Genomic DNA, 13,297 nt, shown 5'->3' with positions numbered 1-13,297 from the left:
ATACTCCACAATGAATACATTTAGGATTATTACGTGGGGAAAAGATTTTCCAGCAGCCTCATCGCTCTCAAGTACCATTTTCTGTTACATTGCAGATTATGTGGCCATAATTAAGGAATCCGCTTTATCCCTGTTCATGATGGTTGTATATATTATGTGAATGCAATCAGTACCTCGAATTAAGGACTTCACACCAAACCATCGTCCAAATTTCACCTAATACAAACTAAAGGATATGATTTTGGATGCTTATCGAAGTCAGCTGTACCAAAACCATGAAAATCAATGGTAACGACAACATCATACCACCAGGAGCACCCACATATAAGCGAACTTCTGGAATGATGCTGATAGTAAATATTGAGTGCAAGGCCTAATTTTCGAAGGAATAAGATGACCGATTTCCACAAAAAACAATACCCTCGACTTCTATTACTAGGGGTAGTTTACTACACCTTAAAAATGTAAGCAAATAGACAAATATGTATTGATATCAGAGATGTAATTGATAATCATTAAAGTGACTCCTTGAGAACACCTTTCGTTACAGTAACTACTATTGTCACCAAAATCACATTCATTTAGGGCATACCTCAATATAGTTAGCGTAAAGTGAATATTTCAACAGCCTGGGAGGAAACCTAAGGCCCTATTTTCCACTTATGAGTCCCTTCACTTATAAGTCCCTTTATAAGAAGAAGGAGCAGCAACTAATTTCCATACTGCAGTGATATTAACGATTTAAGAGTTGCCAGGATGGAGCTGAATTAAAGTGCATAAAGATAATGAATAAAATAAACATCGAGCAACGTTTCTTGGCAAAGCTTATTGAATGAAACGGCATCATTTTTCTGGGACAATAAATTTCTTTCAAGAATTTGCGATCTCACGAATTTAATTTCATAAATCTGCTCGAGCATGTTGCAGAATTCACTTGTGAAAAGAACAGAAATTCTTGTACCACTTGAACTTAATATGCTGAGTAGCATAAATATATCTTTCCTTCATACCCGAATTACTCATCCCCACAAAGGTTTATTTGGGTTTAACCAAAATCTGTAGAAGTACTCCATACAAAACTGCGCTTGTCAGCTGAGCACCATTCATTACAATGTGAAGCCAGAAGTGAAAAGACAAATTTTATGCAAATTAATGACATGCGTGAGCATATTCTTATAAGACTGAGTTTTCTGCCACCGCTGTCATTAAAATAAGAAAGATTGATTCTAAGGACGTCGTTAATTAGATTTATCGTATACAAATCCCACGCAAAAAGCTTACATTTTCAGTTTAAAAAATTAACTTTATATATTAATCCCGGCTGTATTAGCATCAGTAAAGGTAGGCAATTCACTTACTTTTACACTTCATGGACCTATATGTTTAAAAAAAAAACTTGACAAATTGCATCTTTCTAAAATATCCAAAATGAGGCAACTTTAACTTCCTAAAAATTTGCCAGGGAAGCAGGAAGAATTTCATAGAGATTGAATACACATATTTGGATTTGGTTGAACGGTTTGAAAATGGTGCCCCTCATAGAAAAGAAATTCTCAATTGGCCGTATAATTCTAAATTGGTGAATTATACGGCCAATTGAGAATTTCTTTTCTATAATTTCCGAGGCCGTATAAGCTCAACCCCCATTTTTGCATTTGCATCCATTGCTCAGATAATTGTCAATTGCACACTTCCCACCACAACATTGCAATTATCACGTAATTTTATGCATGAAATTTCAGCTTCTGCCAAATTCTAGTGACTAAAAGTTTATTACAAATAAATTGCATTACTTTAAAAGCGCATTCATATTATCAATGAGGTTTCCTCAATAATTGATAAAAGAATGCGAAGCGAGTTTCGTTGGGATTACTTTCCGTAAACTACGATCAAAGTTCACCTTCATTGAATTGAGCAATAGTACGAAGCAAAATCTTTATTCTAATATTTTCCTGGGTCTTTATACATTATGGACTAATTATATACTCCCATGTATACTGCTTAACCAAACAGTGTCTTTCACAATTACGGGTTTTGATGTCCAGAATTAGAATATATTATATACAAAATGACCTCACTCTTTACAATCACTAAATTTCTCTACTAGTCTTTTACTCGGCTTGGGAAAGCCTCGGCAGTGATAATAAATGCCCAAAGGTTACTCCCTCTCGTTGGATTGGCCTTTTTCCACGTAGATCTGAGGATTCATCCGAAAAAATACCATCGGCAATGTAGAAGTTTTGTAATATCGAAGATATTACAACAATCACCAAAATGGATTTTTTATAATAAACATATTCAAAAATAAGAATGTGTGATGGTGTTTATTTTTCGTTCATCTGAGTTCAAAGGAATGGTTTTAACAATTAAAAAATGAAAACGACGGAACTAAGTTTGGAGTCACCCCGCCACCACAAGAAAAATGACCTATCACAGGTGAACAGGACTATTTGGCCTACCTTTGACAAACCAATATTTTTTCACGAATGATTGCTCCATCACTGAATTCAATGTGCTATGCACGTCTCACTGGTTCTGAAATTGGCATATAATGTCACAGTTACGAAATACTGTGAAAAACGCCATATTCAGTAATTTCACAAAAATTTATCCGAAAAATGTTTAACAATATGAGTTCGAGAATGTAAACTACTTCGTTAATATGACAACTGTTCTCATTACATGCTAAGTGGGGAACATATTTGGAAGACGTGAAAGATTTATAACATGTAGACATTGTTATAGACAAGGGGGGACAATAAGAAGCTTCTTCATTCCATGAATATGAACACGAATCGTATTTGTGCCTCTAGTTGCCATCCAGGATTCATATGGAGGCATATACGTTACATACTCACAGAGCAAACTACAAATTAGACCACAAATACATTGTGATCAGCATTAAAATCACGAATATGCTACACATTAACCTCGGCCTCAGAGGAACAAGCCCGTCAATCAAGTACGCATACCTTCGTAGGTCACGGGAAATTTTTATGCTCACAATTCCCACGGGTCTGATCTTCCTCATGGAATCCTCCCAAGAAGCAACTATTCAAACACAAATCAGGGAATCATGAACATACTTTGATGCATGCACATAGAATGATGGGAGAATTCATTAACTCCTACCACCGGCACAGACTTCAAACAAAGATTGCATTTGTGGTTACAATGCCCAATAAATGTTTAAACATCCAGCAGTCTCCTCAATATTCATTCACTCTAGACGGTCTAAATCTGTATCTGCCGTCCAAAGGCATTTTTACGGAACGAATAGCAAAGATGGGTTCCGCTCAAATCAAGTTGCTATCGCAAATAAAGGGACGGATACGGATAAAACACGGGAAAGCTCCAAAATATGAAATTCTTAATCATAAGTCCTCAAAGTACGATGGCCAAAACTGGCACTCCTTCACATGCTTAGCTAATCTGCAACAGTTTAAGCAACCAAAGTTTCAAATGTAACGAATCTGGAAATGTTTCAAGTTGTTGAAATTTTCAATGTGTACGTATACTGAATAAATTTAATCATTCAAGGGAAGCCATCAGTGCTAATAAAAATTTGGAGCTTTCGCTGAGCAAAATTTGAATGATGGCAGGGATAGGGTACCGAATCCTGTCCGTTTTACGAGATCGCTTTGAAAACATTAAGTGGACGGCAGAATAACGGCACATCAGGGACGGCAGGTCTACGGCATTAAATGGGCCGTCTAGGGTGAATTTAATATTCGGCCATGGGTTCACACCTAATTGACAACTGTAAACACCATATTCATAGGACAGTTCAGAATTGGATTACGGGCAAAACTAGCGCGAGTCGGCTGCATTGGAAACCCCTCGCGAAAGGCTAAGCAGCGGACTCGTACCGTTTCAAACGTCATCACTGGGCCAAAAGCAGCCGGCCGTGGGCTGCCACGGACTCGCTTTGAGGAGAGGGGGCCAGCAGTCGGCGGTCAGCCGTGCACCGAGCCGTGCCAGAGAACGAGACAGCGAGCTGACGGCCGTGGTGCGCCTAGCCGCCGCTGACGAGGCATCGGCTCAGCTGTTCACCCGAAAGCCGTACTCGTCCTCGGCACCCTTGAGCTCACTCTCCAAGCTCTGCGAGATGCTGCGGCGGGCACTCCGCTCCGAGAAGAGCGAGTACAGGTTGCTGCGCTGCTTGGGCTTGTTGGCCGCCAGTGCGGTCTCCGACTCGCGGAGGCCTTCGGTTTGTGGGGCGGCGGGGGCAGGGGGTAGGTTGGCGGCGGGGGCAGAGGCCACCGGCGAGGAGGAGGCCGAGGGCAGGGCCGGCTGGTCTCCGGCCGGCGCGACTTCTCGCCTGGGGGCGGACTTGTCCTTCCAGCGGAATATCCCGGAGGGCCTCTTGGGCAGCGGGGGCGGCGGCGTGGCTTCCTCCTTGGGTGACGTCAGCTCGTACAAGATCTCCTCGTAGACGTGGTACTCGCCGGGGGGCATTTGTAGGGGTCGCGGAGGGCCCTCGATGGCCCTCGGAGGCCTCTCCTGGCCGGCCCCCGCGTCGTGAGGGACGGGCTCGGCGGGGGCGGGGGCCGGGGGTGAGCCGGGGGACGGACGGCGCGGCGCCGCCTCGCGCGGGGCCCCTCTGGGTGCAGCGGCCGCGGCAGCTACGGCTCCCGGCTGCCCCTGCTGCGTCTGCAGGTCTTCGATGATCTCGAGCATACACTTGGCCACCTCGGAGAATCTGGTGGACTGCTGGGCGGAGGCGGCGCCCTGGCGGCGGGGTGGAGGGCTGCTGCTGTCGCTCCCCGAGGACGACTCCGGAGGCACTCGCTTCTCTGTGAAAGAACCAAGCAGGCGATTAGATCGACTCGGGAAAACAAACAGTCAAACTAGCACTTCCTTCCGCATCATCATCCTCACAAAAGAGAACGGTTTTAATTATCCAATCCGTTTAAATTTCTGATTGAGACTTTCACAGCGCTGGATCGAAGTTCTCCACATATTTTCAGGGTTATCTGCGTCTAAGTTGATATTCGATAACGTTTCGTGGCCTATTCTGGCCACATCTTCTCATCTGATCACATCTTCACATCAGAACCTGATCTGAAGATGTGGCCAGCATAGACCACGAAGCGTCATCGGAACTCAACTTAGACGCTTCTGACCCGGAAACTATGGAGATAAATCTAATCCGTACGTTATACTTAATAGTTTTGTTTCTATCCACGCTATGGGGGCACTCACTTGGACTCGAAATCGCAATTTATTGAGACGATTCATTTGATAAAGAGGAAAGGTACGTTAAGGTAAGAATCCTTCCCTTTCAGCCATTCTTTCACAAATTAAAAATAAATAAACTCTTAAGTTGCCTCTCGATTTCAACGAATTGGTGACGTCATTATAGTTCTGGTTTATTAACCCGTTCACGGAGAATAGAATCCGAAGATCCAAGAGTGACGGAGTGGAAATTTTCATGCGCTTGCAATTTTCCACGATTATAAAATGAAGACCAAGGTTTCGACCTTGGACCTTGAAGATGATTTAATAAAATTGAAACCTAGGTCGTATTAACTTTTATATTCGTGGACAATTGCAAGTTTTTATTTCAATACGTTCAGGGAGAATCTTTTATCGATGGCAGAAATCTCTCACAATAATGAAAACAACAATGACCCTCATAAGCCAAGTTCACAAGACCGCGGAATAGCTGGGAAGCGATGACCTGCTCGGCATGAGCTCGTGACGTCATAAACTTTTCAGCGAAAGAGATAAGGCCATCGATTTTACCGTGCGAATAAATCGAGAAGTGGGCGAAGGATTGTGAAAGATAAATATTTGGGTCCCTTTATTTCTAAAACTGTCAAAAATGGAGACGGACCCCATTATGTTACAAACTAGCAGGCCACCCGGCGTTGCTCGGGAAGGATAGTACGCAGAGTGGGAAACTTGGAATTCATGGTCACATGGTTTAATCTCTTTGAGCGTGTCAAGAGGTGTGCTTACTCGGAAGGTTGTCCAACCGCAGAAGTTGTATGACGTGACGTAAGAAACGGTAATGAGAAAACGACGCAAAGGAAGCGTCGGACGCAACCAAAAGTAGCACTTTAAAGTTTGGTTGCATAGGTGCACCTATGTCCTCACTTTGGTCGTAATCCGTGCAGCCGCATGGAAACGCATAGCGGACAAACAAACAGATATCATCTTTTATATACAGATAGAAGGTCCCAGTTTTTAGCTCCTATATACCATTCCCATGATGAATTCAATGGAAGATGAATAGATCAACTTGGGTATAAAAACTATTGAAATGCGCATGTTACTCCGCATCATCATCACCACAAAAAACAACGGCTTTCAACTATCCAAGATGATCATAGAAATTATTAATTTTGCTTTAACCCACGCAGTTTTAGTATTATTGCCCGGGTTATAAATAGTGGATGCTTGTGATGGCACCCAACTTCCAAAAGCGAGGTCATGGTCATCAAAGTGCCGTGAATTGCAATCAAATAAGTCTTTGCTGTAAATAACCAGAACTTCTTCACATGAAGTTGGAGATGGTTCATTCAATATAATGTGATCAAAATGAAAAACAATGGGATCATAAATACTCGCCAAATTTAATTTTAACCTCAGCTGCTAAAAAATTATGCATTACAGCTGCACAAATCAGTTTCTAGCGTCGCATGTCGCAATGCACCAAAGCAAATGGCGATCTTTCTTTGCTCGCGTGAGGATAGACCCGGACAATGCCAGGAATGTAGTACTACTACTGCAGAATTAATCAGTTTTGTGCCTAGAAAATGTTATTTAATTATCACTGCCATCGGTCCTAACTCGACTGTATTGACGACTCAACTTCGGTATACAGGATATGCCATTCCATACGGTGGCATCCAATGATTACGTGAGGCGTTTTGGGGAGGGAGAGAGTCAAGCCAATTCTCACCCAATCTCACGTTGGGGTAAGGGGGGTCCTAGCAAGAATCAAGTATTTTTTTCTGCGAGAATCAGTTTAAAATTGCGATCTCAGTTATCTTATGTATTAGACGTGACTGATAATAAATAAAAATAATTAAACACAATTATTTTGTAAATCCAATGTAGTGAAGCATATATTAACGTATTTACACTAAAAATACGCATTTTGAACAAACTCACGCGAGATTAGAGGGGGTAGAGGGAAGCCAAATTTCATTATATCTCACTATGGGAGTGGGAGGGTTCAAAAACCACCAAAATCAGCTTGTGTAATTTTAAACACTTAATCTTTGAACTGAATAGATATAAAGGAAGGCTCCGCGGTTTGTCAAAAACTGATACGGGCGTACAGACAGCGTTAGCCAGATGCAAAGCAAATTAGACTGGGATCCGCCAGAGACTCGGAGGCTGCGCGCTAGGCTTATATCGCTCGAACAAATGATACTAGATATCGTTAGGAGCGACACGGAGTATATCATCTTAGAGCCCGACTATATTTCCAGGTCCGGAAGGAATGATAAATTAAGAGAGATATTTTTTCCGAACGGATAGGTACGGGAATTCGTTTTTCCCCCGAACTATAAAGGACTTTAATAAATTGTTAGCGTAGTTCGCATTTCCTTTTCATGTGTAAACGGCTAATGTCCTCACACACCATGCCACACGCCTTTTAGGCGGGGTAGTATATAGATGCAATTAATGGACGCCCCTTGCCCCTATAGCAATCTTGTTTCCGATTGGTCTCCGAAATTGGAAATCAATGAATTAATTCGTTGGCGATTCATAAAATTGTCTTCCCGCTGTTCATCTCACCCAGCGAGACTCTCTCGCTTCTCCCTTCCTCGAATGCCAGCATGCTTTTCATGATCAAGGGGCTTAAACATGGGCAGTCTGGGGTGATTGGGGTCCCACGGATGGGGCTCATGATAGGGCCTATCTTACGGGGGAATGCGGGCGACCTATTCTTGAATATATTTGGAAATTGCAGGATTGAAAAAGGATATTGACGCTATTATGGCTATTAAAAGCCAGAAAAGTTAATAAAACATCAATTTCATAAGGAAAAGATAACATTAAAATTGAGAATTTAACAGCTTATAACATTTAATAATTTTTTAAGGTTCTATTATATATTTTATTGAATATACTCCTACAAACTGTACTGAAATCTAAAAAATCCTTCTAAAAGAATCTTCGAATTCGAATAACCCTTCTTTCAGAAGAGGATCAGGTTCTCTTTTTCTCTGACACCTTTATTTTTTATTTTTTATATAATCTTTTTACAGCGAGTATGCTGCAAATAAAGCGAATAATGAAAACTTAGAATTTTGTAATTGTAAAGAATATTTGGTTCGAGTCTTCTCGAGTAATTTTGGTCTTTATTTTATTATACCTTTCATATACTCTTCACGAGCGTTGTGGGGGCCTCCTAAGCTCGGGGCCCTCGGCAATCGCCGACCAGTCGACCTGCCCCCCCCCCCTGGGTTTAAAGTTCCGTCAACCCATGTGCATAGTTCATTTGCAATCTCTGCTACCCCTTCACTCCCAGGGAGTATTTTCACCTATCCTATCACGCAGTGGCGTAACTATGGGGGGATGCGGGGGATAGTTCCCCCCCAAAGCCTCAGAGAAATTAAAAAAATATTTTAAACTATTGTCTAGTTTTGACACATAATTACTGCATTTACTCAAATTGAAATTTCAAGTGCCGAAATGATGTAAAATGTGTTTCAAGGCATGTAATTTTTCAAAACTTTCCCCTGACCCCTGTTGCTCGGAGGGGGGCCTCACCCCTAGGCCCTCCTATCCCCCCAAAGCATATTCCAAGTTGTTGAAGTTATTTCGGGTTTCCCACCGGATAAGGTTCTCCATCTCTGCCGACGTTTCGATGGTCGTGTCGTCCATCGTCATCAAGCCCTGATGACGATGGACGACACGACCATCGAAACGTCGGCAGAGATGGAGAACCTTATCCGGTGGGAAACCCGAAATAACTTCAACAACATCATACGCCGGGAAAACCTCAGATCTTTCTTCATATTCCTAGTAACGCCACCGCTATCACGATACCTTTTTCCCGCTCATCTCATCACATTTCTCGTCCTGCATATACATCGAAGGCCTATTATCATTTTCCTACCTCTGGGTTAGCATGATGTAGCTGTGTAGTCCATCATTTTTCTTGTCATTGCAGTACTCACGTCTTTCATATATACAGCTATTCCCATATTTATCGCATCTATTCTCTTCCCAAGACCCTTCCGAATAGGTTCCTTTTTCTCCCAGGGCCTTCCAAAGAGAAAATTCTGCAGTTCTTCTACGTTATCAAATTTCTATAATCAATTAGGTCCAACGTCTTTTCCAGCAGCTCATACTCAAGTTTTCAGTTATTTTACCACCGATATCGATTTCTTACCTCCATCCTAGACACTAATGAATTTTCTAAAGTAAAAGGCACTTCTGAATTCCATTTAATGTACAAGTAAATATAGCGCTCTTGTCGACAAACCTATTTAGCCCACAGTTAGTTCACAATTAAAATCTAAATCTCATTTTTAATTTCGAATCTGCCTCTGTCAAGACTAAGATTTTATCTAGATTTTAGATTAGACTAAGATTTTAAGATTTTAATATGATACAACAAGTAACATCAGGGATATATGTTCACCCGATCACTTTTTTGTGATTCTACATTGATCTCTTTCACATGAGATATCATTACAGCCTTAGAATCAGCCTTTTTATTTCCAAATCAATTAACCTCTCTCTGTGTCTAAATATATTCTCTGCACGCCATTGTATTTTTTTTAATCTCAAATACCCCCGAAAACAGCACAATGTGGCGTTTACATCGGGAGTTGAAACAATCAACAAGAGACGATCACACACACCCACGTCCTGGAAGGGGATCTCTATCCAGGCGGGACTCGAACCCGCGACCTTCGGTATGGTAGGCGAGGACTTATTCTCGCCGCCATCGAGGTGTAAACAACTCATAGCTGGTTTAGGGTAACGAAAGTAGCTTAAGTTTTAAATTATTGCACGCCATAATATCTTGATCATCTGAAGTACACACCTTATGGGAGTAAATTATTAATTTATTTGATTTTCAGACTTTAAATGACGGAATTCTGTAATATTTGGTCCAAGAATAATGGATCCCCCTGAGGTCAAATACCTCCAGACTATCTGAACATCAGTCGGATACTGTATACATTCTCTCAAAATGGTGTAAAAGATGATTTTTCACCTGAATGAAAATAGTGGAAAGGTTTAACAGTAGAACCGCTGAACTTTCCAACCCCACCAAAACCGCGGCATGGGACTTTTTTGTCCCATTGACAAAATACGTTGATCCTGTCATGTTTAAGTATAATTGACGTTTTTTGTGGTTTGTGTGAACAAAACACGTGTTTAGGTAATATTTAAAACGTTTTATTAAGTAAAAATAGGAATACAGTATACTTATTTTGAAGCGTGTTTGTTGCAAGCTCATGCCTGCAGACGCGCCGGGCACAGGTGACGCGGCCGGCGCTGCGTGAATAGTCGGCCAGCGCAGTGCACCGATTATTCCCTTCTGCGCTTCTAACTGGCAGAATAACGGTATATGAGCATCGATCCTCTTCGTAGTAAATTGTAATTATTCTAAATACAAAATAAGTGTCCAAAAAAACTGAAATTGTATGTTTTCCCCATATGGGACAAAAAAGTCCCATCCCGCGGTTCTAGGTAAATCGTCGTTTTTCTCCCAAACCAAACATTGTACAATATTTTCGATATAACCATTCAAAAGAGCATAAAAATGAGTAAATGTCAGTAAATTTTAAAGGGATCAAACCACTAATAGGTACATGAATGGCAAATATTTGCAAAGGGCGATGGGGCAAAAAAAAATCCCGTCCGCGGTTCTAGTGTTAAGAATTCAATAAACTTTGGTACAGCAAACTAATGTAACAAACAGTCAACCCATGCATAATGTGATTTAGGGTAAATGAATTTCTTTCTTTTTCGTAAATTACGCGTCATATAAGAGAAGAATAAATTGCACGACCGGCGAAAATTGTGTGGCGGGTCCATGGGCATGAAGGAATCACATGAGGCGGACTTCGCCGGGAAATGATAGGAACATGAGGACGACATTGTAGCCCAAGTGGCTAAAAAGTAGCTGAAGCAAAATAAAGAGCCATGTACTCCGTTATGAAATTATCTAATTTTCTATAGACTACATCATCATTAATTAATTTTCAAATAATCAAATTTTTCCATCACAGTTTTTCGCGAACATTCCTCTGGCATCAGATTCACTAGAAACAGCTTCAGGCTCTAACAATCTTCAAAAAATCAACCTAAATTATTTTTTAAATTTACATTAACGTGAAAAGGAGAATAAAAAATAATATAAGTTTCTCATTCTCTCAATATTTTTAGTGAAATCATTCCGAAATCATTGACTGGTAATAATGAAAATTAAATGTAAAACAGAGAGCCAAAAGCTTCCTATAGTTAATATAGTTAAAAGCATATCTGCTGATCCACGGAAATATTCGAGGATTTCTCATTAAAATGCGATCATTTTAAGCATGGCATTTTCAAAACATTTTACCTCGATACACGCACTGCACTCATATACTTGCCATAGAGGCGAAATACTTTTACCATTTGCCATTAGTGACTTGTGGCAAGTCGTTCATAGAAAACGTAATGTGAAACCAAAAGTGTTATATTTAAGCAGAATATGTGAATCGATAGAAGTTTTTTTAGAAGGAATTGAAAACAATTTCACTCAAGTTCCGTGCTTGTATGCAATATTAGACAGCGGGGATTTACGGATTGACTAAGAGCATAGATTCACGAAGCTAAAATTGTATCACATAAAAATATGCAAAAAATAGAAAAAAACTGACTTCGTTTTCAAGAAAATGTTTTACTATAAGAAATAGGCATAATAAAGCTCGAAATTCCTATCACCTGAAAGATACAATTATTTTCCTTCTCTGATAGAGATACTTAATGTTATTTTGGTGAATATTAATGCGCAAATACATTCCTCTTATTTCTTTTCAACATGAATGCATGAAATCAAAAATCACACCTCTTTAAATAACCGTTGATAAAAACTCTAATATGGTGGGGTAAAATATGCTTTACGCTATGTGTTACGACAATTCTGCTGAACAAGATTTCCTGTTATTAAGAAGTGTAGGATCGCATCATTTGTACATGTTTCATAAGGTGATACAAGGCCAGATCAGCCGCCATCATCTACATCTGCATACTACCCCTCAAGCCTCCTAAAAAGGCTTGTGGCAGGGGGTGTTAGGACACCACCTTTTGCATATGAAAAAAACTGCTCAAACGAAATTAGGACTAGCATTTATTGAATTTCTTCGTGGTTCGAGGGAAAAACGAATTCCCACATCTATCCGTTCGGCTTAATATCTCTCTTAATTCATCTCTTCAGTCGGACCTGGAAATATAGTTGCGCTCTAAGATGATTTTCCCCGTATCGTTCATAAAGATATCAGTTCTCAATTGTTTAAGCAATGCGCAGCCTCCGAGTCTCTGGCGTCTCCCAGCCTAATACGCTTTACATCTGGGTTACGCTGTGTGTATGCCCGTAGCTATTCTTCAAAAATGGCGAAGCTTTCCTTTGTATTTTATTCAGTTCACGGATTAAGTCTTTCTGAACAGGATCCCATATGCTTGCTGCATTTTCAAGGTGCTGTAGGACGAGTGGGAAATAGAACCTTTCTAATACATTCTCATCCAAAAATCTTCCCACAACACGCTTCACGGATCCTTAATTCTACCCTAAATCTTAACTAACCACCATATGGGCCATTTTGGACTTAACTAATGAAAAATAGCATAATCAAATTTCGTTTCTCTCCGGGATAAATTATCCCTCCATTGGCTCTTCGCCAGAAATACATATTACGATGACCAAACTACCTCAAAGTTTAGAATGGAGGCGGTGGTGAGCAAATAATAAAAATTTGGCCTACTGGTGGATGTAAGTAAAATGTTTTTTTAACCCTTACAGTGCCAGCGGGTCGATCTGTCGGCTCGAGGGTATGTGCGAAGAGTACCAGTGGCAAAAATATCAGCCTAGTATTTTTTTACATTAGCGGATTTCATTTCCCTCTCCTCTCCTATACGCTAGCCTTTCATAGCGACGAATTTCTTCCCTTTTACATCCTTTATGTACTGTCCCGTGTAACCCATTCGGGGTCGTCCCTTGCCCTTGTTCCCTGTCACCTGTCTTTCTAGATTGTTTTAATCAGGTCAAAATGTCTCACAATGAGATGAAAAATATTGGTATTCATTAGAATTATTGGGCTATTTAGGCGAATTT

The 13,297-nt window shown here is 40.7% G+C and overlaps 1 protein-coding gene across 2 annotated transcripts in view; it reads right to left on the bottom strand.

Moving 5' to 3' along the window:
* Positions 1–1,900: 1,900 nt before the first annotated feature.
* LOC124171392 overlaps positions 1,901–13,297 on the bottom strand; it is a 156,610-nt gene continuing 145,213 nt past the window's right edge. For both annotated transcript variants that reach the window (XM_046550563.1, XM_046550564.1), the window contains exon 3: positions 1,901–4,796. In XM_046550563.1, coding sequence (XP_046406519.1) covers positions 4,042–4,796 — 755 coding nt within the window. In that variant the 3' untranslated portion in view covers positions 1,901–4,041. The remainder of the gene's footprint in view (positions 4,797–13,297) is intronic.

The sequence above is a fragment of the Ischnura elegans genome, chromosome X (assembly GCF_921293095.1).
Source record: "Ischnura elegans chromosome X, ioIscEleg1.1, whole genome shotgun sequence".
In the NCBI taxonomy this organism is placed as follows: Eukaryota; Metazoa; Arthropoda; class Insecta; order Odonata; family Coenagrionidae; genus Ischnura; species Ischnura elegans.
This window is presented reverse-complemented; position numbering and strand designations above follow the sequence as displayed.